Raw genomic sequence first — 24,703 nt, forward strand, 5'->3', positions numbered from 1 at the left:
GGGTGACAGAATGAGACCCTGTCTCAAAAGAATAATAAGAATTCTTGCAAGTTGGGACTGCCTTGTTTATGCTTCCCCGGTCCCAGTAGCTCACATTGGTGGGCTTAGCCCTAGGGGGCCTTAGGAAGGTGGTGGTGGGGAAGCTGGGGGGCCCTGGAGGGTGGGGCAAGGGTCTGGGAAGACCATGGGCACGGGGCCAGCACTCCATGAGAAAGAACGTTCCAGGGATCTGAGCTTCCCAGGGACGGGAGCATTCCTTAGGCACAGAAGCTGGGCCAGCCTGTGCCAGGGCGGCTAGAGAGGGGATGCAGACTTGGGCTGGGGGTTGGACCAGGTCAGTGGTCCCCACGCACCAGTACCAGGTGGAGGTGATATGAGAAAAACAAGAACGAGGCCATGAGTTTGTCTGACACTGGATGTTTCCATTTTACATGGCTGGCCTTCATTCCAACGCAAGTCCCTCCTACTTTGTAAGAGGCTGGGTGTGGTGGTGATAGTTTTAGTTTTACTGGTGTGTGAAATCCAAAAGTTTGAGCAACACTGTTCTAGGTCAGTTTTGTGATCCCATCCAGCCCGGTGGTTCTGTGAAAAGCTATAAAAAGAAGGGGGAGTGGCTCCTCAATAAGTTCGGCATAGAATGACCATGAAACCCCAGCACTTCCACTCCTACGTATATGCCCCAGAGAACTGAAAATAGGTACTTAAACAAAAGCTTGTACATGAATATTAATAGCAGCACTATTCACAATAGACAAAAGGTGGAAACAACCCAAATGTCCAATGGATGGATGCACAAAATTTACATCCATACAATGGAATATTATTCAGCCATAAAAAAAAAAACGAAGTTGATACATGCTGCAACCTGGGTAAACCTTGAAAACAGTAGGCTAAGTTAAACCAGACACCAAGGCCACATATTCCATGATTCCATTTATGTGGAATGTCCACAATAGGCAAATCCATGCAGACAGCAGGTTCATGGTTGTCGGGCTAGGTCGAGAATGGAAAGTGACTGTTTAATGAGTAGGGGGTTTCCTTTCAGGGTGATGAAAAAGTTGTAGAATTAGCTAATGGTAATGTACGACATTGTGAATGTCCTTAATGCTACTGAACTGTAGACTTAAAATGGCTGGTTTTATGTTATATATGTTTCATAATTTTTTAAAAAGGTTTGGGGGGTGGAGGTTGTGGGCGTGCCCGTGACCTGGCTGGTGTTTCGCCTTCAGTGAGTCTTGTTCATCTCTACCATGCCGTTCAGTGTGACAGGTGTGTGGCCCTTCTAGGGTCTTCCCTTTCCTCTCCCTGCCATATACATGTGCCCCTTTGTCAGAGCGGTCTAGATAGACTGAGGGTCTTCAGCCAGTATCCCCAGAGCCCAGCACAGAAAATGCTTTGTGAAGGAGCCAGCGAATGAGGTGGGGCTGCCTGGTCCTGGTCCTGTGGAGGGGAGAGGTCAGGATGTTCTCAGGGCACCAGCTCATTTCACCTGCTCTGCGCCCCTTCACCGCTCCTCTGGTTCTCATTTCCTGTCTCAGCGTGGCTCAGAGCTTCTCTGCCTCATGTGCTCACAGCTCTTTAGCAGGATAATTGTCTCCACTTTCATCATGACCCAGACACTCCCTTTGAGTCCGAAGATGAGTGTTCCCTGAAGCGCCCAGGCATTGGCATGGACACCCACTTGACTGACTTGTTCAGCTGTGGGTGCCCTCAAGGCAGCTGAGGCTGCCCTGTGGACTCCCATGGACTCCCACTTCCCCCCACCTCCGCCGCAGCCGTTGGCCTCTCCTTCCGCACAGTCCTACCTTTCTTCTTCCCTCCCATAGGTGTCTGTCCCAAGACCAGTTCCTAAGCAACAGGCTGCAGGCTCTGCTTCACCTCAGAGCCCACTTCCCAGGGAATCCAGCCTGTGACAAGGGGCTTTCTAAACCGTTGGGTGTGCGTGGAGGGGAACCTTGGCGACGAAGAAAGAGCTAAAGCTGGAGGCTGCGCACCATTGTCACTGCAGCTTCTGTGGGGTGACTTCATGGGTGTCACATGACTAGGAGGCCATGTGGGGGTGCTGACAGCCTTTCTCAGGTGGGCGAGCACGTCCATGCAGCAGACACTGATGGCACACCCTCGCCGGCACGTGGGATGCACCAGGGAGCAAAGCAAATTCCTTGCCCTCTAGGAGCTTGTGATCCACTGGCGTCACAACACCCCAGCTCACAGGGCTGCTGTGAGGACTCACATCATTCAATGCCCAGCACAGTGCCTGGCACATGGAGGTGATCCTTGGGCACAGAAACTTTGAATCATTCATTTTCTCACTGTTCCTTGGAGGGCATAGGAGGTCCTCATCAGCGGTCACCATGCCCCTGGAGCTGAGAGCAGGCAGAGGAGCTGAGATACGGACCTGTGGCAAGGCCCAGGGATCCACTGGCCAGACTTATTGCAAGAATAAATGGAAAATATTTGTTAATGAGGTAGCAATAAACGCACATAATTTAGTTTACAAACCATAGTCACATAAGGAAGAATATGGAGCAAAGGAAATTGGGGGGAAGTGCAAAGTGCAGACTGTTTTTAGAGCCACGTGATAGGTCTCCATTGATCCCCTGTCTGTCATGAACTTAAACATAGGCCACTTATCATTCCTGGGTCACACTGACTTCGCTTTTAATTTAAAGTTTATTTTAAAGAGTTCACAAGTTATTATCAATAAATTTTTTGTTGTTGTTCAAGATGTAACACATTGATGTTTTTCTGTCCTCTATTGAGAGCAAGATCAGGGAGAGCTTTCACCAGAACCCGGTAAGAGTTCCAGGCTGTGCAGAGCCCAGGGCTTGGGCCGAAGGAGCCCTTCCGACAGAAATCTCATACCCCGATAAAATTGCCCAAGGGGCTCCTGCTCACCTGCAGTGAGCTCTTCAAGCTTCTTGAGCTTTCTACTGCTCGGGGCATGGCTCTTTGCATGATTGATCACTCATAACACATGTGTGGGGCTTTCCTAGCTACAGCCTTGCTACTCAAAGTGTTGTCCATGGACACTTGTAAGAAATGCAGGCCCTGCAGGGTCCCCAGGGGATGCATATGTGCACTGCAGTGTGAGAGGTGGCACATTCATCTTCTCAAGCACCACATGCGTGTGAGCACTGTGATGCTGTTCCCTCCTACACTGTGGGAAGCAGGCTCTGCAGGCAAGATGACCCACCCAGAGTCACACGGATAGGCAGGGCAGAACTGAGACTCCCCCTGGCTTCTCAGGTTTCCCTTCAACCCCAGTAAGCATTTCTTCTGGTTGTACATGCATGGTTCATCCTCTCATCCACCCAGAGGTACATTATTACAACCTATGTTACAAACGAGCAAAGTAAGGCACAGAGAAGTCAAGTAACTTGCTTAAAGTTGCCATGCCTTGATTAGACCTGATTTATTTGTGGAAATGATCATTTAGGAATCCTAAGCATAGTAGGTGAGCTGCAGGGCAGGGTATTCATATTCATCCTGGCGCAGTGGAGGCCCCGAATCATGAAACCTGGGTTTGACTTCTACGTACACCATCGAGGGCTGAAAGCACAGATCGCCTCATCTCTGAGGCCTCAGTTTTCCCATCCGTAGGATGGGGGTTAGCGAATGCTATCTGGCAAAGCTGTGGTGACGATTAAATGAGGTAATAACTGCTGGAGTATATTGTAAACTGTCAAATGTGCACGTGCTGGTTAGTGGCTTTATTCTCCATGGACCCAGCATGATGGTGGAAGAGGAAGAAGCTTGGAGAACAGGGAAGTTGCAGTAGGTGGAACTTCAGGGTTGCCATGGGAACCAAAGCTCTGAGGCTGATCAAGGCAGGAAATACCATCTGGTTTTAGACACCAAAAAGCTTCGACTCACACTGGACTTATTTCTGTAAACAGCAGAATTAACATCATCCTCTAGCAGCGACGTCAACCCAGGCAATCTGGAGATTATTTGTCTTTCTCCTGATTTCCATGGTCAGATCTGGACAAAGCACCTCAGGAACTCCGTATTCATCGCCTGTCACTTCCAGAGAAATGTGGACAAGTGAGCTTAAATAGAAGTGAGCTTAATAAGTGAGCTTAAATAGAAGAAAAACACCCAACCCCTTCTCTTCCCAGGCTTTGCAAGCTCAGGAGGAAAGCTGGAGGTGGTGCCCAGGGACAGCAGTGGGGAGAGCTAGGGTCCCAGTGGGTACTAAAGCTGGAAGGGCATTTAGAGAGCATCCCGTCTTTCCACCAAATGATGGGGGATACACACCCAGAACCAGATGGTGCTGGTCCAAGGTCACACAGCAGATCAGTGACAAAACAAACTCGCACCTAAGTCTCTCAACTCTAAATGCACGGTTTTTCCACTCCACCAATCACGTCTTCCTTTGATGTTTGTTCCAGCATTGTAGTGATGCTCCCCAGGAAACATTAGACTTGGGATTTCTCTGGTTCCCTATGGATTCTACAAGAGGAGAAGCAGAATATTTCTTGAGTCCTACACCTCCCAGGGATTTCACAGGAAGCCATCATTGCTTTGTTGTTTTCTTGGGAGAAACAAGATTTCTGTAAACTCCATGAAACAAAATGGTTCAGGGTGAGATTTTAAAACTAAGAGGGCTATGCCTTAAAGTTTTCAAAATCTAGAGGAATATCCCTAGTTCAGTGCAGCCCCAAATTTGGCAGAGGTCTCATGGGATGAGGGCTTTTCTCACTGGGCTGCTAGGAATGATTTAAGCAGATAGCATTGCTGAGAATGTAGGCTCAGGGTGACATCTGCTGTGCTGAACAGCCTTGCTTGCCCTCTCTGAGCCTGTTTTCCCCATGTACACTGTAAGGCAGGTTTGATGTCACCATCTGTGAGGTTTCTTCCAGCTTTGACAGTCTGTGACTTGATAATCATTTTCTAAGAAAGGAAAGGAGATTCATTGCTCCTGGAGTCACCTGATGCTTTGTTCATCTGCTGACATGAACCTGCGTTGAGAGGGATCAGCCCTGGGGCCTTCAGTGCTTGCCAGCTGGGACCTGGGAGTTTTCTATGAATGGAGCTCAGAGGGAAGGGGTCTCTATCCAGTCTCAAGGGGAGGGCAACACCTGAGCCTGCCATCTCCAGTCATGGCCCCAGGATCATTAGCCTGAGCTGGCAGGTGATGCCCGAGGGTAGCTGCCAGGGCACCTGTTCTTCCATGCTGTATTTACTCCAAGTCACCCCAATACATCCTCAGATACCCAGGCTGTACCCTCAGCACCTCCGTCCTGTGTCCGCCAGTGGGGTTCCAGGCAGCTTCATTTCCTGGGAGTTGAGTCAGGGGACTTAGGAGCTGGGCAATCTCCCAACCCCTAGTGATGGGAAGCTACATCACTAGGGCTGTCTCTCACCTTCTGCCCCTTGGGATAGACAAGGTCCTCCTATCGCTTTTCCACTTGCTAGGAGCCATGGGAACCACTTCAGAGCAGTCTCAGGGGACCCTCTGAGCCTCTGCAGCTGGGTTTGGAGATCTCTGGGGTTGCCAGAGTGTGGAGAACTGCCTTAGCTGAGGGGAAGGAAGATCTGGAAAGCACTATCTGAAATTTGTTTCTAACCTCGTTCCCAGGGCACGAAAATGGGATGCTTCAGTCTGAAATAACTTGACAAATACAAAATAGAAAAGCTGAGATCCCCAAAGCAGACAGCTCCATGTTTCCAGTCCAGCTAAGGGAAGGGGAATAACAATCCTAGCTGTGTGAGCCTGGGGAAGTTACTTAATCTCTCTGAACCTCTGGATCTCTCAGTCTTCCTACCAGTAAAATGGGTGTAATACATGTATCCTTCTATGATGGTTGTGAGGATTAAATGAGAAAAAGTATCCCCAGTGCCTAGCACTTAGTAGGTGCTTAAAAAATTTGTAGAAGTTGTAAAGCACTTCCATTTCCACTCTCCAATTGAAGCTTCTTAAGGAAAAGTGTACATGGTAAATTGCATTTTACAGGCCAGACCAAACTGCAGCTCCAACAGATGGGATGACTTGCAGAAAGATCACAAGTCAGTTCCATGTTAGACTGGTGTCTGTCTGACATCTGAGTTCAAAGCTCTTTCTGTCTTTCTGCAACCATGATATGTATCACTTTCTAAATTTTTTTAAATTAAAGGAATGAAAATGAACTTGAGGCATGTTTATTCCCTTGAGACATGACACCTGAGGAAGGTGAGAACTGAGAAATCCTCACTTTCAACATTTTACTTGCTTCCTTTTCTTGTAGTTCTGAGAGGCACCTCGTTTGGAAACCCATTTTGTTGCATGCATCTTTCCTTCATATTCTTCCTTGCTCTTTTCAGCTGTGGAGTTGTTTGTGCTGACAATGTCTAGTATGTTCTCTAGGAAGTTAACACCCCAGAAAGCAAAGTCTTCTTTAGTGACGAATACTCAGCCTGGGAAACACAGGTAGAGAACATCTCTATCTGAGAAAGTAGCTTGAAATTGGGTCATGTAGAAGATCTTGAGAAACAATCAAGCTTCTTCCTCCCTCACTGCAGGTGTAGGAGTATAGAATTGTAATCCAGGAAAGAGGGGACATGAGAGAGCTGGTAAGTGGAGCTAAACTTCTTAAGACACAAAAAGCACACAGCCCTAAGGCAAATAATAATAAAAGACTTGACTACATAAAAATTAAAGATTTATTTTTAAATGAAGGACACAATGTGAACAGACAAGGAGAAGATATTTGCAGTATCTAAATCTGATGAGGGATTAATAAGGGATTAGTAGCTAGGAATATTTGCAAACCAAGAAAAGGTCATTGACAGAAACAGACACTTGAATATTTGACAAGCATAGGAAAAGATGCTCAACCTTACTGGTAACTGAGAGACATGCAAATTACAGTAAGACTCCATTGTATACCCATTAATTTCAAAAACTAGGAAGTTGGGTAATGCTACGTGTTGGCAAGGATGTGGGTCATGTTCGCTGGCATGGCCATCTGGAAAGCAGCCTGGCATATTAAAGGGAAGTTGGGTATGTGCCTGCCTGAAGTGCGCCCCCGCCCCAGGCCTGTGTGCCCTGAGATGGGTCTCGTCCTCCTCCTGCTGTAGGCTGTGTCATGGGGATTGGTCCCTCCAGCTTGCATTTCCCAGGCTTCTTGTCATCTGACTCCCACTGAGTGGCCCTGATGGGCCCCACTCTTTCCCCTCACGGAAGAAGTCACTGTGTGCTAGGCACTGAAAATACTTTTTCTCTCAGCACTGAGCTGTGTCAACTTGGGGTTAGGACTGACTCATGAGTCTGGAGCTTCCTATCCTACCATCTTGCTCCCATCACAAGAAATATGAGAAGTTCTGCAGACTGTCAGAGGAAGGAAGAAGCCAGGGTGTTCTCCTCCTCCCTTGGCCTCAGGTGGTATCTCCAAGCAGCAGCTGCATCCCCAAAGGGCCAGCTGTGGCCAAACAGCTCAGCTGGGATTCCAACTTTACCAGCTAACCTCTCCCCTCTGTCCCTCCAGCTTGGGAAAGGGGGCAGTTTCCTGCTGTTGCTGTTGTGGATGCCTGCCTCCCCATCCCCAAGTTACTTCGCAGCTCTTCCATCCTCTAAGTAATTAATTCCCTGCATTCAAGTCCCCCTGTGTTACATACTCAAGCAGTTTCTAGTTTCTGTTAGACTGATGAATATACCTGTGTTCCAGCAGTCCCAAGCCTGAGTATATATTCTTCAGAGAAACTCTTCTGCAGGCCCCTAAGGAAAGATGTACAAGGACATTTGCAGTGTTGTTTGTAAAAATGGAGAGTTAGCAGTAGCCTGGGCACTTATTGCTAGAGGAATGAATATTTTATAAGAATAGATAAATATGTGACATGTATCTGGCACATTGGAGGAGTGACCATGTTGGGGGTTGGGAGAATAATGGGAATTAGGGATGAAGGGAAAAACAAAAGGGCTGAAGGGCCTTGCATAGAATGGAAGGTGAATGTGTCTCTAACCAAGGAGGTGGTTTGCTCGGCCTCTGCAAATGAGGTTTAAAGCAGTGTACACTCTATCCTCAAAGGATGGATGTGATAGCACAGGCAGAGCGAATAACATAAGAAAAGGGACGGAGGCCTAGAAACAGTTTATCCAGGGAACAGCAAGAAGTGGGATGTGTCTGGGGCCTAGGGTCTGTGGCTGGAAAAGCAGGTCGTGGGAGGCTCTTGGGGCTGCAGGAGCCTTATCAAGGATGCTGGACTCAGTCCTATAAAATCACAGGATGACAGCCACACTCAAAGGAGCTGGAGGATCTGTTGAACCTCTCATGATTATAGGTGGGGAAACAGGTGCAGAGAGGGGTGGGGATTGGGACAAAGTCATGTGGGGCAAAACTGGTCCAGAGCTGGAATTTCCTGAGTCTTGGTTAGGGAATTTCCTCTTCACTAAGCCCCCAACTCTGCTGAGAACTGTGCTGGCTCTGGGGACACAACCCCAGCCTTCAAGGAGTTCCACTCATAGGAGACAAACACAGACTCAGATAGCCCTGATTGATGGTGAGATGTCTGTGACATTGGTGGCCCCCATGAACTGTGTTCATGCCATTTTCTTGGCCCCCGTGAACTGTGTTCATGCCCCAGCATTCATGCCATTTTGAAGGCCAGCAGAAGAACTTTGAGCTGAGCCCAGCCCTGATTACAGTCATAAGCAAATAAAGTGATGGTTATTCTAAGCCATAACATTTGGGGGTGGTTTGTTATGCCAGCAATAGGTTACCAAAACATGCAGTGTCAAGTGAAGACTGGGGGAAAAGCTGAAAAGGACAGAGTACATGGGGGACCAGAGAGAGTGAGAGCGAATTGGACCCAGCAGATGCTGAGAGCAGATGGGCATATAGAAGAAATTGTAGAGAGTGTGGAAGACGAGTCTTGGCCATTGCCAACGAGTCTCAGTAGATCTCTGAGGACCTACTATGTGCCAGGCCTTGGACTGGAGAGGAGACAAAGGATAGACACAGTGTGGTAGAGAGGCAGCTCTGAGTCTCAGCAGTGCTGGTGGTGCCAGCTGGAAAGTGCTCAGGACCCTGCAGGAGGTGGAGGTAAAGAGCTGGGGTCATTCAGAAGACAGAGGCACCAACTCCTCAGAGAGACACTGGGGAAGGCTTCACAGAGAAGGTAGAGTTTTATCTGGGCCCTGAAAAGTGGGTGGAGTTGGTGGGGAAAGCTTTCCAAGGGGAGGGTTTTGTGTGTACAAAGAAGCACAAAGGTCATGACATTTGGGCGGGCAGCAGGGAGTGAGAAGTGGCCAGTACCAAAGCGATCAGAAATCACAGTGAGGGGTGATCACCTTGCTTTCCATCTTGAATACAGCTTCCAAACCACACCTATGAAAAGATCTTTTAAAATTAAAGCAAGCCAGAATGACACTCTGGTTATGTGAATTAGGGAAGAATGAACCCAAAATGAGTGAGATTTCTTTCAAAGTAGTTCACATTATCATCGTGGGTTGGGAGACCCTAAGTGCCTAAGAATAGATACAGAACATTAATTTTTCGTTGATCATAATATTATTTTCATAAACATTAAAATTGTAGACTTTTGGCAAGAAAGGTTTCACAAAAGGGAGAACGGAGGTATGTGGAAGGGCGTGGCATCTCTTTTCTCATCCCTTTTGATCTGCTGCCAGTCTTTTGGAGGGGGCCTGCTGGGGTCTCAGAGTCAGGGTGGGAGGCTATAGCTTGTAGGGTAGAGGGCTCTGGAGACTTTCAAGCCAGTCAGAACCCCAGCTTTGCCCCTTCCTAGCTGTAAAGTGCTAAGCATGGAGTCCAGTACATGGTAAACGCTCAAGATGGCTTTTTTACTAAAATTACTCACATGATCACTCATCCTATTTTAAAAAGAACCAAAGCCAAGGGGCCCCCAGTTGTCAGCATAATGGGAATGGGGTGTGAGTCTCCTGTCTCCTCCTTTGGCTCCCCTCTGTCTCCTCCCTTACCCCACCTGCCTTCCTTGCCTCCAGAGGTGGTGCCACCCATGCCAGGCGTGCTGCAGTGAGAGGGATGGAACTCCAGGGCCTCTGACTCTCTTCTGGATTGTGTTTTGAGGACCTCCAATGTGCCATAAATCAACTGACCTCCTCAGAGACTCACACCCAGCATCAAACAACATCCAGAGAAGAACATGTAAGCCGCAGGTCTCCTCATCCAAAGAACCAGCAAAGAAACAGTATGAGGCAACAAGCACCCTCTTTCAACAAAGGGGAGTCAATAATATGAAAAGTTACAAAATCAATTGTTTACTTAACCTTCAAGCTGTGGTGTGGCGGAAAAGATTGGCTGGTCGCTGAAATCCAAAATTACTGTCCGAAGTTTGTCACTATTCCAGTGCTCTCTTGGGCAAATCGTTCAACCTCTCTGAGACCCCATTTTCTCTTCTGAAAAGTGGGCATACAGATGCCTCACATAATTATTAAACATAATTACATGCAATGATATATGCAAAGGGCAATATACCCTAGATTGCACTGAAAAGATATTAGCCTCAGGTTGGGAAAGGGCATGATCCCTGAAGCTGCCTGCACTTTCCTTTGCATGAGAATCAGTAGCTCCCCCAGACTCTTTTTTGTTGTTGTTAAATGGAGTCTCGCTCTGTCGCCCAGGCTGGAGGGCAGTGGTGTGATCTAGGCTCACTGCAGCCTCCACCTCCTGGGTTCAAGTGATCCTCCTGCCTCAGCCTCCTGAGTAGTTGGGACTACAGGTGCATGCCACCACGCCCAGCTAATTTTTTTATTTTTAGTAGAGATGGGGTTTCGCCATCTTGGCCAAGCTGGTCTTGAACTCCCGACCTTAGTTGATCTGCCCACCTCAGCCTCCCAAAGTGCTGGGATTACAGGTGTGAGCCACCGCGCCCACCCCCATACCAGATTCTTTAAAGTGTTCCTAACAGCTCCCCCTCCCAAACTTTAGAGACACTGACATCGTTTTTCTAAAATTTATTTCTATTATAAGATTAAATCTAATATTGAGAAAGACCAGAGCAGAGATAAAAAGAAAATTGAAACAGGAAAAACAGTAGTAAATATAGAAACCAAATATGGTGGGTTGGTTGCTGTTTTGTTGTTGGAGTTTTTTTAAATGAACTGAACTTGTCATCCCCTGCACAAACTTCACAAAAGGAAAAGAAGAAAAGGGGAAAAATAGAAACAAAAGCTATAACAAAATGGCAAAGTGATATAAGCACCTTTTTTTAAGTAAAAGGAACATAAGTTTATGGTAAAAGATAATTCAAACAGTATAGAAGGGTATGAAGTGAAAAATAAATCTGTTTTTACCCCTCCAGTTATTCCTTATCCTTAGACTTATTAGCCAGAGTTTGCCACTCTTGACAGAAAGAAACTTCTTATTTATTGTTTTTTTCACATTGCAATCTATGGTATCCATTTTCTGAAGGAGAAGATGGAATTTAGGAAATTCCCAGAGGCATCTAATTTGCTAAAAGATAATGAACATCATATGAAAGAATTAAGTGCTTTCCTGGATCCTGACAAAATAAAGATATCAATCAAAGAAACTCCCCAAAGGAAGTCCAGATGGCCATGCAATTGAACTTTATCATGCTCATCGGTTTGGCAATCCCCATGCCCTTGAAATACCCAGGAAAACCACCCAACAGAAAGCAGTACCTGATACATATAGTGATTCTTTTTAAAGCCAACCTGAAACTGGAGGAAACCTTATAAAACTGCTACCTTGTTCAGTAATCCTAATGAACACAGGAGCAAATTTCTCCTCAACCAGTCCTCTAAACATAGCCATAGATCCATCTGAATTCGTGGGGTCTTGTGCAAGCAGGATAGTGCAATATCTTGCACAATATATGAGAGTATCATTCATCATATAAAGTGGATCATCCCAAAGCATTTGACTAGGTTGTAATTCCAAATTTCAGAAGCATGTGAAAAATCAATAGGACACTGCTACGGTCCCAGTGTTTGTGTCCCTGTAAAATTTGTATTGAAACCAGCTGGGTGCAGTGATTCACACCTGTGATCCCAGCACTTTGGGAGGCTGAGGCAGGTGGATCACTTGAGGTCAGGAGTTTGAGACCAGCCTGGCCAACATGGTGAAACCCCATTGCTACCAAAAATATAAAAAATTAGCTGGGTGTGGTGGTGCATGCCTGTAATCCCAGCTACTCAGGAAGCTGAGGCAGGAGAATCACTTGAACCTGGGAGGCGGAGGTTGCAGTAAGCCAAGATCGTGCCATTGGACTCCAGCTTGGGTGACAGAACAAGGCTCTTTCTCAAACAAAACAAAACAAACCAAATTTATGTTAAAACCAAATCCTCACTGTAGTGGTATTAAGAGGTGGGCCCTTTAGGAGGTGATTGGGTCATGGGGGCTCCACCTTCTTGATGAGGATTAGTGCCCTTTTGAATGAGGCTTGATGGTGCCTTCTGTGTCCTCCTTCTACCATGTGAGGACACAGAAGGCGCCATCTAGAAGGAACAGGTCCTTGCCAGACATCAAGTCTGCTGGTGCCTTGCCCTTGGACTTCCCAGCCTCCAGAACTGTGAGCAACAAATTTCTGTTTGTAAATTACCCAGTCTAAGGTATGTTGCTATAGCAGTCCAAACGGACTAAGACAAACATACTGGCCTTTACCTAACCGCCTATACAATTTGAAAGGCTGAAATATTAAGAAATGGGCAAAAGGTAACTGAAATACCACTAAAGTCAGATGCCAGCCTATCTGTGTCCTTTGTTATTTAATATAACATAGAGTGGTTGTATGGGCAGGAGAAATAACTGATTTCATTAGGAAAAAGCAAATTAAAAGACTCACTGTTGTTACTCAAAAAGAGAGGCTTGGAATAAGATTGGCACAACAGGATGCTACTGCTTTCTATCACAGCATGCTCCTGAAAACCAGGCCATAAATCAGATCCTCGAGAAGCAAATCCTATTTACCCAATAGGAGTGATGTTATAATTGAATGAAGCTTGCTTTGCTGATCAAGGATTGGGCATTAAACGAATCCTATGTAACTTCTCCTCCCCTGCCCCGATGCGAGCTGACATGACAGCCAGCCACAAGGAAGAGAGACTTCTATGGCTCTCTCCAGCCCTCCACCACTGTTTCCTGGGCCTCAGCACCTCAGGAGGAAAGGGTAACTCTTTCAGCCTTGTGAGGAACCTCATGAAGAACCACACTAGGAGGTCTTCCCTGCCACATTACCTCCCATGACTTAGTAAATGTTCAGGTACTAGTGAACGGTGCACATCTCTTCATTGAACAGATTGCTGACTCCGTGCATGCCTATGGCCTCACACATGAAAAGGAACACAGAATTGTAGACAACTAACTATACAATGCAGTGTGACAAGCTTTTCTAGAATATGCTGAGATAAAAATGAAACACTGTATTTCACTGACTCTTAAACACCATTATTTTATGTATCAACAAGAAAGAAAAAGAATACTTCCAACTGTAAGATGCCATCAATGGCAAAGTGCATCCTGATTCCGGAGATGAACAAGAATATGTGTGTTAGAATGGTGAAATGTGGTAATTAACTTTTAAAGAAGTGATAAGTATTATCTCTCAGCATGAACCAAGCCTTACTATGGATGCTGAGAAAAGGTAGCAATTATTTCTGCTGGAGTGACTGGAGGAGGTATCACAAAGGAGGTGACATTTGACCTGAATTTTGAAGGATTTTGTCAGTGGGATAAAGAGTGGGAAAAGCATTCCAAGTTCATGGAATAGCATGAGCAAAGGTATGGAGGCAGAAAAGGGGTCCATGTTTATGGGCCAGCTAATATATTCTACGTAGTTAGAATATAAAAGGTGTGGGAAGAGAGAGCTGGTTGCTAAAGCTGGAAACATTGGAGCCACACTGTAAATGGCTTGTAATACCAGGCGTAGGAGTTTGTACCCCAGAGGTTATAGGGAGCCATTAAATGTGTTGAGCTGGGGGGTGACATGATTTGGAAAGGTCAGTTTGGCAGAGTGAATGAAGGATAGCATGGAGAAATGTAAGAGTAGAGGTAGGAATAGATACAAGTGAGACTGCAAGCAGCCAGGTTGGGGGTGGGTGGAGAGAAAATCATATACTCCGATCTTTGTGATGATGTCACATTTTTAAAAGTGCAATAAGTGCCCAGGCTACCGCTAACTCTCCATTTTTACAAACAACACTGTAAATGTCCTTGTACATCTTTCCTTAGGGGCCTGCAGGAGAGTTTCTCTGAAGGAGATATACCATACGGCAATGGGAATAAAAGATCTACAATCATATACAACATGGGTGACTTTCACAATGTTGAGTGAAAGAAGCCAGGCACCAAAGGACAGACGGCGATTCCATTTATATTAAGCCCAAGAAGGGGCAAAACCCAATCTACAGTGTTAGCAGAGTCAGCATGGTGGTCACCCTTGAGAAGGTTAGTGACTGGCCAGCAACATGACTTTTGGGTGCTGGTAATGTTCTGGTTCTTGATGCTGGTTACATGGGTGTGTTCACTTTGGGAAAATTCACTGAACTGTCTGTTATATTTCAATAAAATTTACGAAACATACTTTGGGCTATGGAGAGAAACTGAAAGTCTGGATCTGGAATGAAGGTAGCAGGAAGCTGTTGGACCCTGCAGGCGCTCAATCCCAGAATGACCTGAAGTGTTGGGATAATGCCATGGATCACAAAAGGGACTTTGTGTGGTGCATTAGGAGAAAGCATGGATGTTTGTTGAAAAGAATGCAGAATTTTCTCATCTCCAGGCCTGTAACAGAGACACAGAGGATGTACTGGTGGAGAATGACCAGCAAACAGGAGATAGTGGAGCAAGCATAAAATGAAAGATGAGAAGACTGTTAGAGGGCACCTAGATGCTTTCAACGAGCCCATGTCTCCAGGGCCAGACGAAATACCTGTCAAGACAGCAGGACACTGTAGCTGGGATCCAGAAAGAGCATCTGAAGGATCTTTGGGAGATGAATGAAAGGGAGGGTTAGGTGGCAGGGGATGCAGCAGGGTTCAGCTTTCCTAAGAACCTAAAATGGTGACTTCAGCAGTAGGGGATTTGGGTATTTCTTGTCAGCAGTGTTTGAGAAGAGCTGATTGGATAAATGACGTGTGATCACACAGAGGAGAACAGTGCTTCCTAGGAGTGGGTGTGTTTACCAAGAGCCAGCCCAGTTACAACCACCCTTATTCATGGAATTATTCATCTGACAGGTCGGAGAAATTAAGAGATAGCATGTATCAGGGTTTCAGCCAGGCTTTAGCAAGGCTTTTCATGATTTTTGGGAGTGCAAGATAGAGAAATGAGGACTGCAGAATGTGGAAGTTGGGAGCAATTTTCAGTAGGTTTAATTGTAGAACCAGAGGGGGCAGATGACCCGCAGTGTGGGCAGTCACAGGGCGTGTCTTTGGCATTCTCCTATTTAACATTTTGACGAATGCTTTAGGATAAGAAAGAAAATCCTATTGTGCAATGACAATGGCATTAACTGAGAGAGATGGTGAATATGAGTGGTAACAGACTCACCATGCAGGATGCCTTCAACAGGCTGCAACATCAGGACATGGTCAAAGGTGAAATGTTTCAATCCTATTCAGAGGCCTCCAAATTAAACGGCTGATAAGTAATGTTAGAGAGATGTGGTTTGCTGTTCTTTTGAAGCATCAGCAACAATAACCCCATAGAAAACAAACCTAGGGCTCTTAGAGAACCACAAACTTCCTACAAGCCAAAGGGGTGATGCAGCTGCTAGCAAAATGTGGGTAAATCTGGACTATAAGGACAGCGGGGACAGCAGTCAGAGGTCTGAGCACAGAGGGGCAGCTATGCTCTTCTACATCTTTCTTGGCCCAGGTGGAGGGTTTTGTGGTTGGTTCTGGGTAGTGCCTTTGAGGAGAGCCATGAGCAGACTCTAGACTTGTGGCCAGGGGAGGTTTGGGGGCATTTCTCCCAAAGAAGAAGACTTGGCTAGAGGTGGAGAGTGAGGGGGTGCCTAGGAACTATCTCTGGGAAAGAACTGCCATGGGTGAGAGGCAGCACTGTGGACTCCTGCACTGCCATGGGTGAGAGAGAGTGCTGTGGACTCCTGCCACAGGTTAAAACCCAGTAAAAGCTGTAGAAAGACCCACTGGTGGAGCCTAAGAAAAAAATGTGTGAAAACCTCATGAATCAAGTAATGAAGTGGGAACCTCAGCAGGCATTGATCTTGCCATCCTTAGCAGTAATATAATTATTTATTACATGCCTAATAAGTACCTAGTACTGTGTTAGGAACTTTATATGCATTATCTTAATAAGGGAGATAATTACATGTAAAGTGCTTTAAACAGCGTCTGGCACATGTGAATGCTCACTGTGTGTTAGCTATTGTCATTATCTAATCCTCACAATAGCCCTATGAAAGAGGAACCATTATTGTTCCCATTTTACAGATGGAGAAAATGAAGCTCGGGAAGTTAAGTAACCTACTCAAAGTTGCACCACTAATACTTAGCAAGCCAGAATTTGAGGCCAGGGCTGCCTGACTCCAAAACTCACCACTGTCCCTAAGGGGTAAAGAGGGACTCATATGTTTGGAGGGGTAGGAACAGAGGCTTCCTAAGCCTGTTCTTCATCTAAGGTTCTGTTCTAAAACTCTGCCTCTTGTCCATCCTGGGTCCCCTTTGTTAATAAGCTAATTGCTTTTGAAACCTCTAGATGAGAGAGGATTTAATCCCTGTTGCCAGTCTGTGTTGTTCTGGAGACCACCCAATTACAAGCTAAATGTCCTTTCTATGCTCATTCAGGACCTGTCCCACTGACCTGAATCAATCTTCCACAGTTCTCAAACTATATGAGGAGAATGGGTAAAGGAGGAGGCTCTGGGCTCTGCTGGCCTGCCCTAGCCTTGCTGTTGACTCTTTCTTTTTTCTTTGAGATGGAGTCTTGCTCTGTCACCCAGGCTGGAGTGCAGTGGCGCGATCTTGGGTCACTGCAACCTCCGCCTCCTGGGTTGAAGCAATTGTCCTGCCTCGGCCTCCTGAGTAGCTGGGATTACAGGCCCATGCCACCATGCTTGGCTAATTTTTTTTTTTTTTTGTATTTTTAGTAGAGACGGGGTTTCACCATGTTGCTCAGGCTGATCTTGAACTCCTGACCTCATAATCCGCCCGCCTCGGCCTCCTAAAATGCTGGGATTACAGGTGTGAGCCACCGCGCCCAGCCACTGTTGACTCTTGAAGGATTTAGTCATAGACTCTCCAGGCCAGACACTCTCCTCCCTGATAACCCAAAAGAGGACCCAGATTCTCTTTAATTCAGTGGAGTTCCCTGGCTAGCTCATTTCACTTCTTTCTGGTGTAGACCCTCAGCAATGTTCTTTGTCTCTTTAAGGCTGTCCTATTCAGTTCTATAAAGGCATCTTCAAGGAGAGGTAAGTAGAGCAGAGACAAATGCAGGAATTTGGGATCAGACAGGACTGGGTTTGACAGGACTGGTCAGACAGTACTGGGTTTGGGCCCCCTCGCTGCCTCTGCCAAGTATCATTAGTCACACCATTTCATCAAGCTGAACCTTAATCTCTTAATTTGCAAAACTGGGATCCTAACGCCAATTTTTCAGGCAGATGTGAAGATTAAGATGATGCATACCAAGGTGTCTGGCACAGAGTAGGTAGGTGTTTAATAAATGGTAGCTATGTTATTACTCAAGCTGTGTCACCAGACCACATTTGATACCTGAAACCTAATTTTATGGTTTAAAAAACATGCCTTGTGAAAAGGGATATGCAACTTAGATTCATTCAGTTAGTCTTTTTTGGAGCCATCATTCATAATTTGCCATTTTTTAAAAAGCATGGAAATGAAAATAAATAATGCACTTCAAGAAAAAAAATAGGCTGCCAACTACTTGGTTGAAAGAAACATTTCCATATAAACACGAATGAGAAATAACATGGGAGAGGTTTGCAAATATGGCATGTGTGTGCGTGTGTGTGTGTATGTAAACCACACACACTCTCTGTCTCTCCACCCTTCCAGTCTCAATCCTATATATTAGTTTGGTACAAAAGTAATTGTGGTTTTTGCCATTACTTTCAGGGGCAAAAACCGCAATTACTTTTGCACCAACCTAATATCAACCTTATACACATATATATATATATGTATGGGTGTTTGTGTGTGTGTACATATATATATAGTTTGTTTTGTTTTAAAGAAGAAAGTGAGAGAAGACCTTGCTGCTGTTAGGAGTTAGAATAGAGGCAGGCATGGATAACAATCAAATGGGAAAAAGTGTGTTAAAAACTGGACCCAGTTCCTGGGAGGAGGCAGCTCTGGAGGGCAGATCTGAGCAGCCCTGGGTGGCACAGGGTGTAAGCCCAACAAGGAAGGAGAGCAGACAGCAGAGAGAGGCCTGGTTAGCTTCCCAGCATCAGCATCCTGTTCAAAGGGATGGAGTGTCCTGTTGACAGGCAACCAGCTGGACCATGGAGCCCCAAAATCCCCAGAAAGGAAGTGGGCACCATCTCTCAACCTCTGAGCTGGGGTTTAGAGACTGGCTTCTGTGTGTAGGCAGAGGGTTTGGGAGAAAAGATTGCTAAGGAAACAGGATTATGGAAACAAGATAATAATTTAAGCCATACAGACCTGGGCTAACATGGATGTTTCATTACTTCCTGGAGGTGCAGCCTGAGCACGTTGCTTTCTAAGTCTCTATTACATCTCGTAGAAGGTAGATGAGTTCATGGGAATCGAGTGTTTTCCACATCCTGGGACTTGGCCAGTGCATTTTATTCCAATTAATAAGAAGCACAATGATTAGCCAATTCTCATCCTGTCTTCTGTTTATACCCTGGCCTGGCCACCAAATGTGCTTATTGTAGTAGAGACTCCTAACAGGTATTCCTGCTCACACTCTTTTCCCCTGCTAACCATTCTCCACTCTGCAGCCGGAGCGATCCTCTTAAAATACATCAGATCATGTCACTGCTCCACCTGGTAGCCTCCCACAGTTCCTGTTTCATGTGCCCTCCCAGTGCTGAGGCCCCATGCAGTCCTACCTGCCTTTGACCTTGAATCCGATTGCTTTTCCCTTTGCCCACTCTGCTCTACCACATTGGCTTCCACATTGTTCCTTGAACATGCCAGGCACTCTCCTGTCTTGGAGCCTCTGCCCTTGCTGTTCCTCTGCATGGAACACTATTCGCCTGTCTTTTTTACTTACCTTCTTTATGTCTTTGCTGAGGAGTCACCTTAGTATGTCTTTCCCTGACCTCCGTATTTCAAATTGCAGCACCACTCTGCCAGTCTCAATCTTCTTTCCTGCTCTTTTGTCCACCATAGCACTTTTCATAAATGGGCATACTAACATAGCTTCTTCTTCCTATTTATTGTCTCTCTTTCTCCACTAGAATGTCAATTCTACAAGGGCAGGGATTTTGGTCTGGTTTTTTCCTTCCTGTATCATCAGCTCCTAGGACAGTGCCTAGCAGGTAGTATGCCCTTCAAAACCCTGGTCAAAGGAATGAATGATTGTTATAAAGCAAGAAGCTGGACCCCAGCTCTGGAGGAACATGCATTCTAGGCTGATGACTGAGGCAGGAACTCAGACTCAGGAAGCACGTCAGGGACCCAGTTACTCAAACTGTAATACTAGGCCAGAGTAAGATCTTGGAACCAGAGGGATGCCCAGGCATTAGGAGTGGGCTGTGAGATCAGAGATTAGCCTGGAGCCATGCTGATGGAGAGTGAGATTGGTGCCCCCTGGGTCAGGGCAGATCCCAGGTCATGCATCTTGGGGCCAGGTCACCCCACCATAAGAGAAGACAGAGGGGCTGTAGGGCAGGATGCCAGGTAGAGCCTTCAACCCCTTAGTAAATGTCAGGCAAAGTTACCCAGCTTTCAACTTATTCCCAGATGTAGGTGTCAGTGGACACTCTATATTGGCACAGCTTGCAAGGAGAACACAAATGACTAAAGGAAAGAATTAGAAAAAAGAAAAAAAAACAAGTGAAAATGCTCATTCAGAAACCTGAGCTGAGGGTTTGAGGAATGGCAGGTGCCAGAAGACTATGACTGGAGGATATTTGTGATGTCAAGTGAGACAGCAGTTGAGCGAGTATCTGGGGATTACACTGTCCCTTGGACCATTTCTTTCCCTCCCTCCCTCCCTCCCTCCCTCCTTTCCTTCCTCCCTTCCTGGAGGAGATGCTCAGGTGAGTTCTGTTCATGCACACCCTCCAGCTTAGGGAAAAGGAAATGCCAAGTGGAGCCGGGAGAGGTGGTGTATCTACAGAAGCCTGGAAAGAGAAGTTAGGGCAGAGAAAATTTGGCCTGGTTTCCCTGGAGCTGTCCAAGGTACTTTCTAGCAGTTCTGCTCAGCCTCCACTCACATCTTCGTGCTTCCTAACAACTCAGCCTGGTTTCAGAGCTGCCCTTGCCTCACTCCAGTAGAGCTGGTGTGTGGCCATCATCATCATCATCCGGTCCAAATCCCTCACCATATGCCGGAGGGAACCGATGTCCAGAGCAACTGAGTCAGGGCAGTGCCCCTCCTGGAGAGGAAACTTGCAGTCCCACATCCCTGGCTCCCACTGCACTGTACACGGAGTTCCTGCTGGCTCTGGGTTCCGGTCCTTCAGTAGCTCTGTGTGCTTCCACTAGCTACAGAACCTCTCTGAGCACCAGTGTGTTCGCCTGTAAAGTAAGGGTGAGTAACACAGTATGCTTACAGGGCAGTTGTGGGGATTACATCATAAGGCGCACAGTAAGTACTCAGCGAAGGTCAAACTTCCATTCTTGTTACAAGGTCGTCGATATCTCCCAGAGTCCCTGGTTCAGGCTCAAGTATGTTTTGTGATTTGATGTCCTACTGTGTTCCTCGCATTAATCAGCCCCTGGGACTTTATAGATTAATGACCACGTTTCCCATTCTTGAAGTATGCAGAGGCACAAGGAACGCAAGGTCTTAGGCAGCTCACTCGGGTACATCTGGCTCGGGACTGCTTTTGGTTAAGATTGGCCAATGCGACCTGGCAGAGAGAGGGCCAAGTCCAGGGGCGCGCGGCCCCGCCCTGGTCTGAGGATAGTGCTCCCACCCCGGGTGACTTCTAGGGCGGGGCCCGTCAAGAATGGGGACGCGGGGAGGTCAAATGCCTGGAGGGGGCGGTAGCGCACGTAAGGTTGGGACCCCAGCTTTGCCTGGGGTTGGAAAAGGGCGGTCGCTCCGTCTGGTGAGGAGGAAAGGGGTGTCCTCAGCCAAGGCCCTAAAGGCCGGGCAGCCTGGCACCAACGGGCGTTTGAGCACCGGCGGGCGTCTTCAGCGACCGCCGGGACTCGGTCAGGGGCTCGTGGGCGCCAGAGCAGAACGGGAGAGCGTAGGCTGCAGATGCCTCTGGGACGCCTTCGTGGAACGTTCGCCTGCCCAGACCCTCCCGGCCAGACCTCCGAGAAGCGGTTCCAAACCACCGTGCAGGTGCTACAGGCAGCGCTTGGCGGAGCGGCGGCGGCCACTGCGTGTGCCAGCGCGCGGTCCCGGTTCCCAGATCGCTGTCCCCGGGCGCTCTGGTGCCTGGAGGTCAGCGGTCGGCGGGCAGCGGCAGCTGGCGCGGCGGAGGGCCGGGGGCGCGTGTGTGCGTGTGCTGGGAAGGTGGCCCTCCCCGCGGCCGCCGCAGCGCCAGCGCCTCCCCCTCCCCCGGCGCGCACGGCTCGTCCCCGTCCCTGGAGGCGGCCCGAGCCGCCGCTGAGCAGCCTCGCCTTCGCCTCCCGCGTTTCCTGCCGTCCGCCCTCCCGCGGCCGAGCTCCAGGGGCTGCTGCCTAGCATCTCCCGGCGGGAGAGAGGTTCAGAGCGCGCACTGGGGCGGGCGGAGGCGGCCCGGTGCCGGGCGGCCGCGCTGGAGAGAGGCGCGCGCGGAGACGCCGGCCCCCCTCTTCGCGTTTGCTCGCTTGCTCCCCGCCTCCCGCACTCCGCTCGCTCCCACCCCTTCCCGGCGTGATTGATCCGTCACGGGCGCCGCCGCTGCCGCCGCCGCCGCGGCCGTTCTGAGCCGAGCCAGAACCCGAGCCCGAGACGGAGCCGGGGCCCGGGCCGGCGCCATTGCGCGGGCGCCGCGGGAAGAGCTTGGCGCGGGGCGGCGGGCCGGGCCAGGCCATGCGGGCCGAGTGAGCCGGCGCCCGCAGCCCGCGGCGCGGCATGGCTTCCCCGCGGAGCTCCGGGCAGCCCGGGTCGCCGCCGCCGCCGCCACCGCCGCCCGCGCGCCTGCTACTGCTACTGCTGCTGCCGCTGCTGCTGCCTCTGGCGCCCGGGGCCTGGGGCTGGGCGCGGGGCGCCCCCCGGCCGCCGCCCAGCAGCCCGCCGCTCTCCATCATGGGCCTCATGCCGCTCACCAAGGAGGTGGCCAAGGGCAGCATCGGGCGCGGTGTGCTCCCCGCCGTGGAACTGGCCATCGAGCAGATCCGCAACGAGTCACTCCTGCGCCCCTACTTCCTCGACCTGCGGCTCTATGACACCGAGGTGAGTGTCCGGCTGCCCCTGCCGTCGGGGCTTCTGGGGGCATTGGAGTGGGTGGTTTGGACAGAGGCAACCTCCGGCCTTTGGTCAGAGCCCCGATTGACCGTCCCGCGCCTGCCGAGGGCAGAGAGGGCTGGTGCCCAGTGCTCACCCCCGCGGTCCTGCTGGGCTTGGCTGGCACAGCTGGTAACATTTGCCGAGCACCCTTCCTCTGGTCTTATGTGTGTATGTGTGTGTGGGGAGGGGTGGGGGTGGGATAGAAGACTGGGGTCTCTTTTGACCAGAGAAAAAGGAGTGGAGAAGGTGGGGGCTGGACCCCCAAAGGCCTACATTGATTGCCCCTGTCCAGGTCCCGCTCATGGGGCTGCGAGGTACCGAGTGGGAGAAACAGGCGCATTGACGGCAAACTGGGCCACCCAGGGCCGGAGGGGCTGCGGGCCTGCTCACAGGCCCCCAGGGAAGCCGAGCCGCGCTTTGAGGTCCGGAAGGCTCCGGAACCCAAGGGGCTTGAGCGTGCAGCGTGGCTGGGCGCCTGGTGCGCGCCAGCAGCTCTGAGCCCGCACGGCGCGGGCAGGTGTGGGGCCACCAGCTCTGCAGCGCTTCTGCCTGGACGTGCCCGGCGCTGCCTGTGGCCAGAGCGATTTCAGGAGACCCCCGCCTCGGGTTAGTTGCTCAGAAAGTGCCCTGGCAGTTCCCGTCCCGGACATGCAGTGGTGTCCGGCCGCGCCGCTGCTATTGGCCGGGCGGCTGCAGGCAGTTTCTCACGGCTCAGGCTTGAAGCATCCTACCTAGTAGCCCCAGCACGGACTTGGAGAGCAGTCCTCAGCGGAACCAGACAGCCAAGGGCTTTCCATCCCAAGACCCCTCCCCACGCCCTCGGTTTGGATTCTGCCTGAAACCCCAGAGCGGACCTTCACCGCCAGCCCGGGGCTGGAGCGCGCGGAGCCGGTCTGGAGGAGCGATTGCTGGCCGCGCAAGGTCGGGTTTGCGAGTTTTTCCGGGCTGAGCGAGGAGCCCCTGTGCTCCGGCCGCAGCGTCTGAGACGCGGCCTGAAGGGGGCAGTGATTTCCTGTGCAGTACGCTCGGTTGGCGCCTCTTCCACCGCGCGGAGCGGGGCCGAGGCGCTGGGCTTGATCCTGGCTTCCTGGGACTCTCCGGGCGCTTCTGCTGGAGTCCAGGTGCAGACTCCCTCCTTTTGGGAGGAGGGTCGCGCTACTGCTCTGGTGGTGCAATCTGGGCTTCCCCTCCTCCTAGGTCGGACCCTCTTTATGTCCCCAGAGAAAGAGCAGAATCTAGATTGTATCTTATTTCCTGCCTCCTCCGCTTCACCGGTGAACCAGCTTGCTCTGCGCTGTAAATAAAAGGTGAAGGAACCGGTGGCAGTTGGCAGCGGTACGCGCAGGCTGCTGCAGGCGGAGAGGCGTCCTCTGCCCCAGAGGATGCAAGCTGGCTGGCTGTGCAGGGCTAACCCGGTGTGAAATCTTTTCCGAATGACATTCCTATCGCCCTCGTCTTTGCCCGAGCATCTCAAGTTCTGTGGGGGTACTTGTCTGGCACACATAAATGGAGACAGCAATGCAGTTACACGGAGGCATATCTTCTTGACAGTTTCTCTGTTGCTACTGCACATATTCTTCTGGAGGGGTCACTGCAAAGCCGGTCTTTTGGGGACAAACACATTTTTAGATAGGGCAGCCCTGCTTGCATCATCACCAAGTATTGTCAGCTGCATAATGTTTTCATCATCAGTTTCTTCCCTTTAGAAAGCTTCCCTGAAAGAGATTTCATACTGGCCTGTTTGTGGCAGCAAAGAGATGGGTGCTTCGTTTCAGGGTGTGGGTTGAAGCCTTTACATTTTATTTTTTGAGTGTGTCTTGATGACTTTCTGAGTGAAAGGACACAAAGTCAAGAGGATGAGACAGTCAGAAGACTCTTCAATTCGTGGGAATATTTAGAAAACAGTGGGAAGGAAGACAGAAGATAATTTTAGCATCGTGCAAACAGAGAAGTGTCTCTAGCCTTTTGAAGGGGCCCAGAGCCAGGGCTTTGGGGTAGGTGGGGCCTGGGTTTTAGTGAGAAACTGGTTACTTTCCGCCCTGGATGACCTTGAGCTGGGTATTTAATCTCTCTAAGCCTGGGTGGGAATATTATGAATATTATGTGTACTCTGCAGGTGACACACAGCTTAAGGAAGATAACAGGCCAGGGTAGAAGATGCCCTGAGCTGGTAGGCTCAGCAGCCAGTGCTCTGGCATGCTGTAAGCACT

At 49.2% G+C, this 24,703-nt stretch overlaps 1 protein-coding gene across 1 annotated transcript in view; it reads left to right on the top strand.

Moving 5' to 3' along the window:
- Nucleotides 1-21,922: 21,922 nt before the first annotated feature.
- The window catches only part of GABBR2 (gamma-aminobutyric acid type B receptor subunit 2), a 415,572-nt gene continuing 412,791 nt past the window's right edge, over nt 21,923-24,703 (top strand). The window contains exon 1 of the mRNA XM_055271718.1: nt 21,923-22,439. Within this exon, the coding sequence (XP_055127693.1) occupies nt 22,119-22,439 (321 nt within the window). The 5' untranslated portion in view covers nt 21,923-22,118. The remainder of the gene's footprint in view (nt 22,440-24,703) is intronic.

This window comes from Symphalangus syndactylus, chromosome 3, assembly GCF_028878055.3.
Source record: "Symphalangus syndactylus isolate Jambi chromosome 3, NHGRI_mSymSyn1-v2.1_pri, whole genome shotgun sequence".
Taxonomy (NCBI): Eukaryota; Metazoa; Chordata; class Mammalia; order Primates; family Hylobatidae; genus Symphalangus; species Symphalangus syndactylus.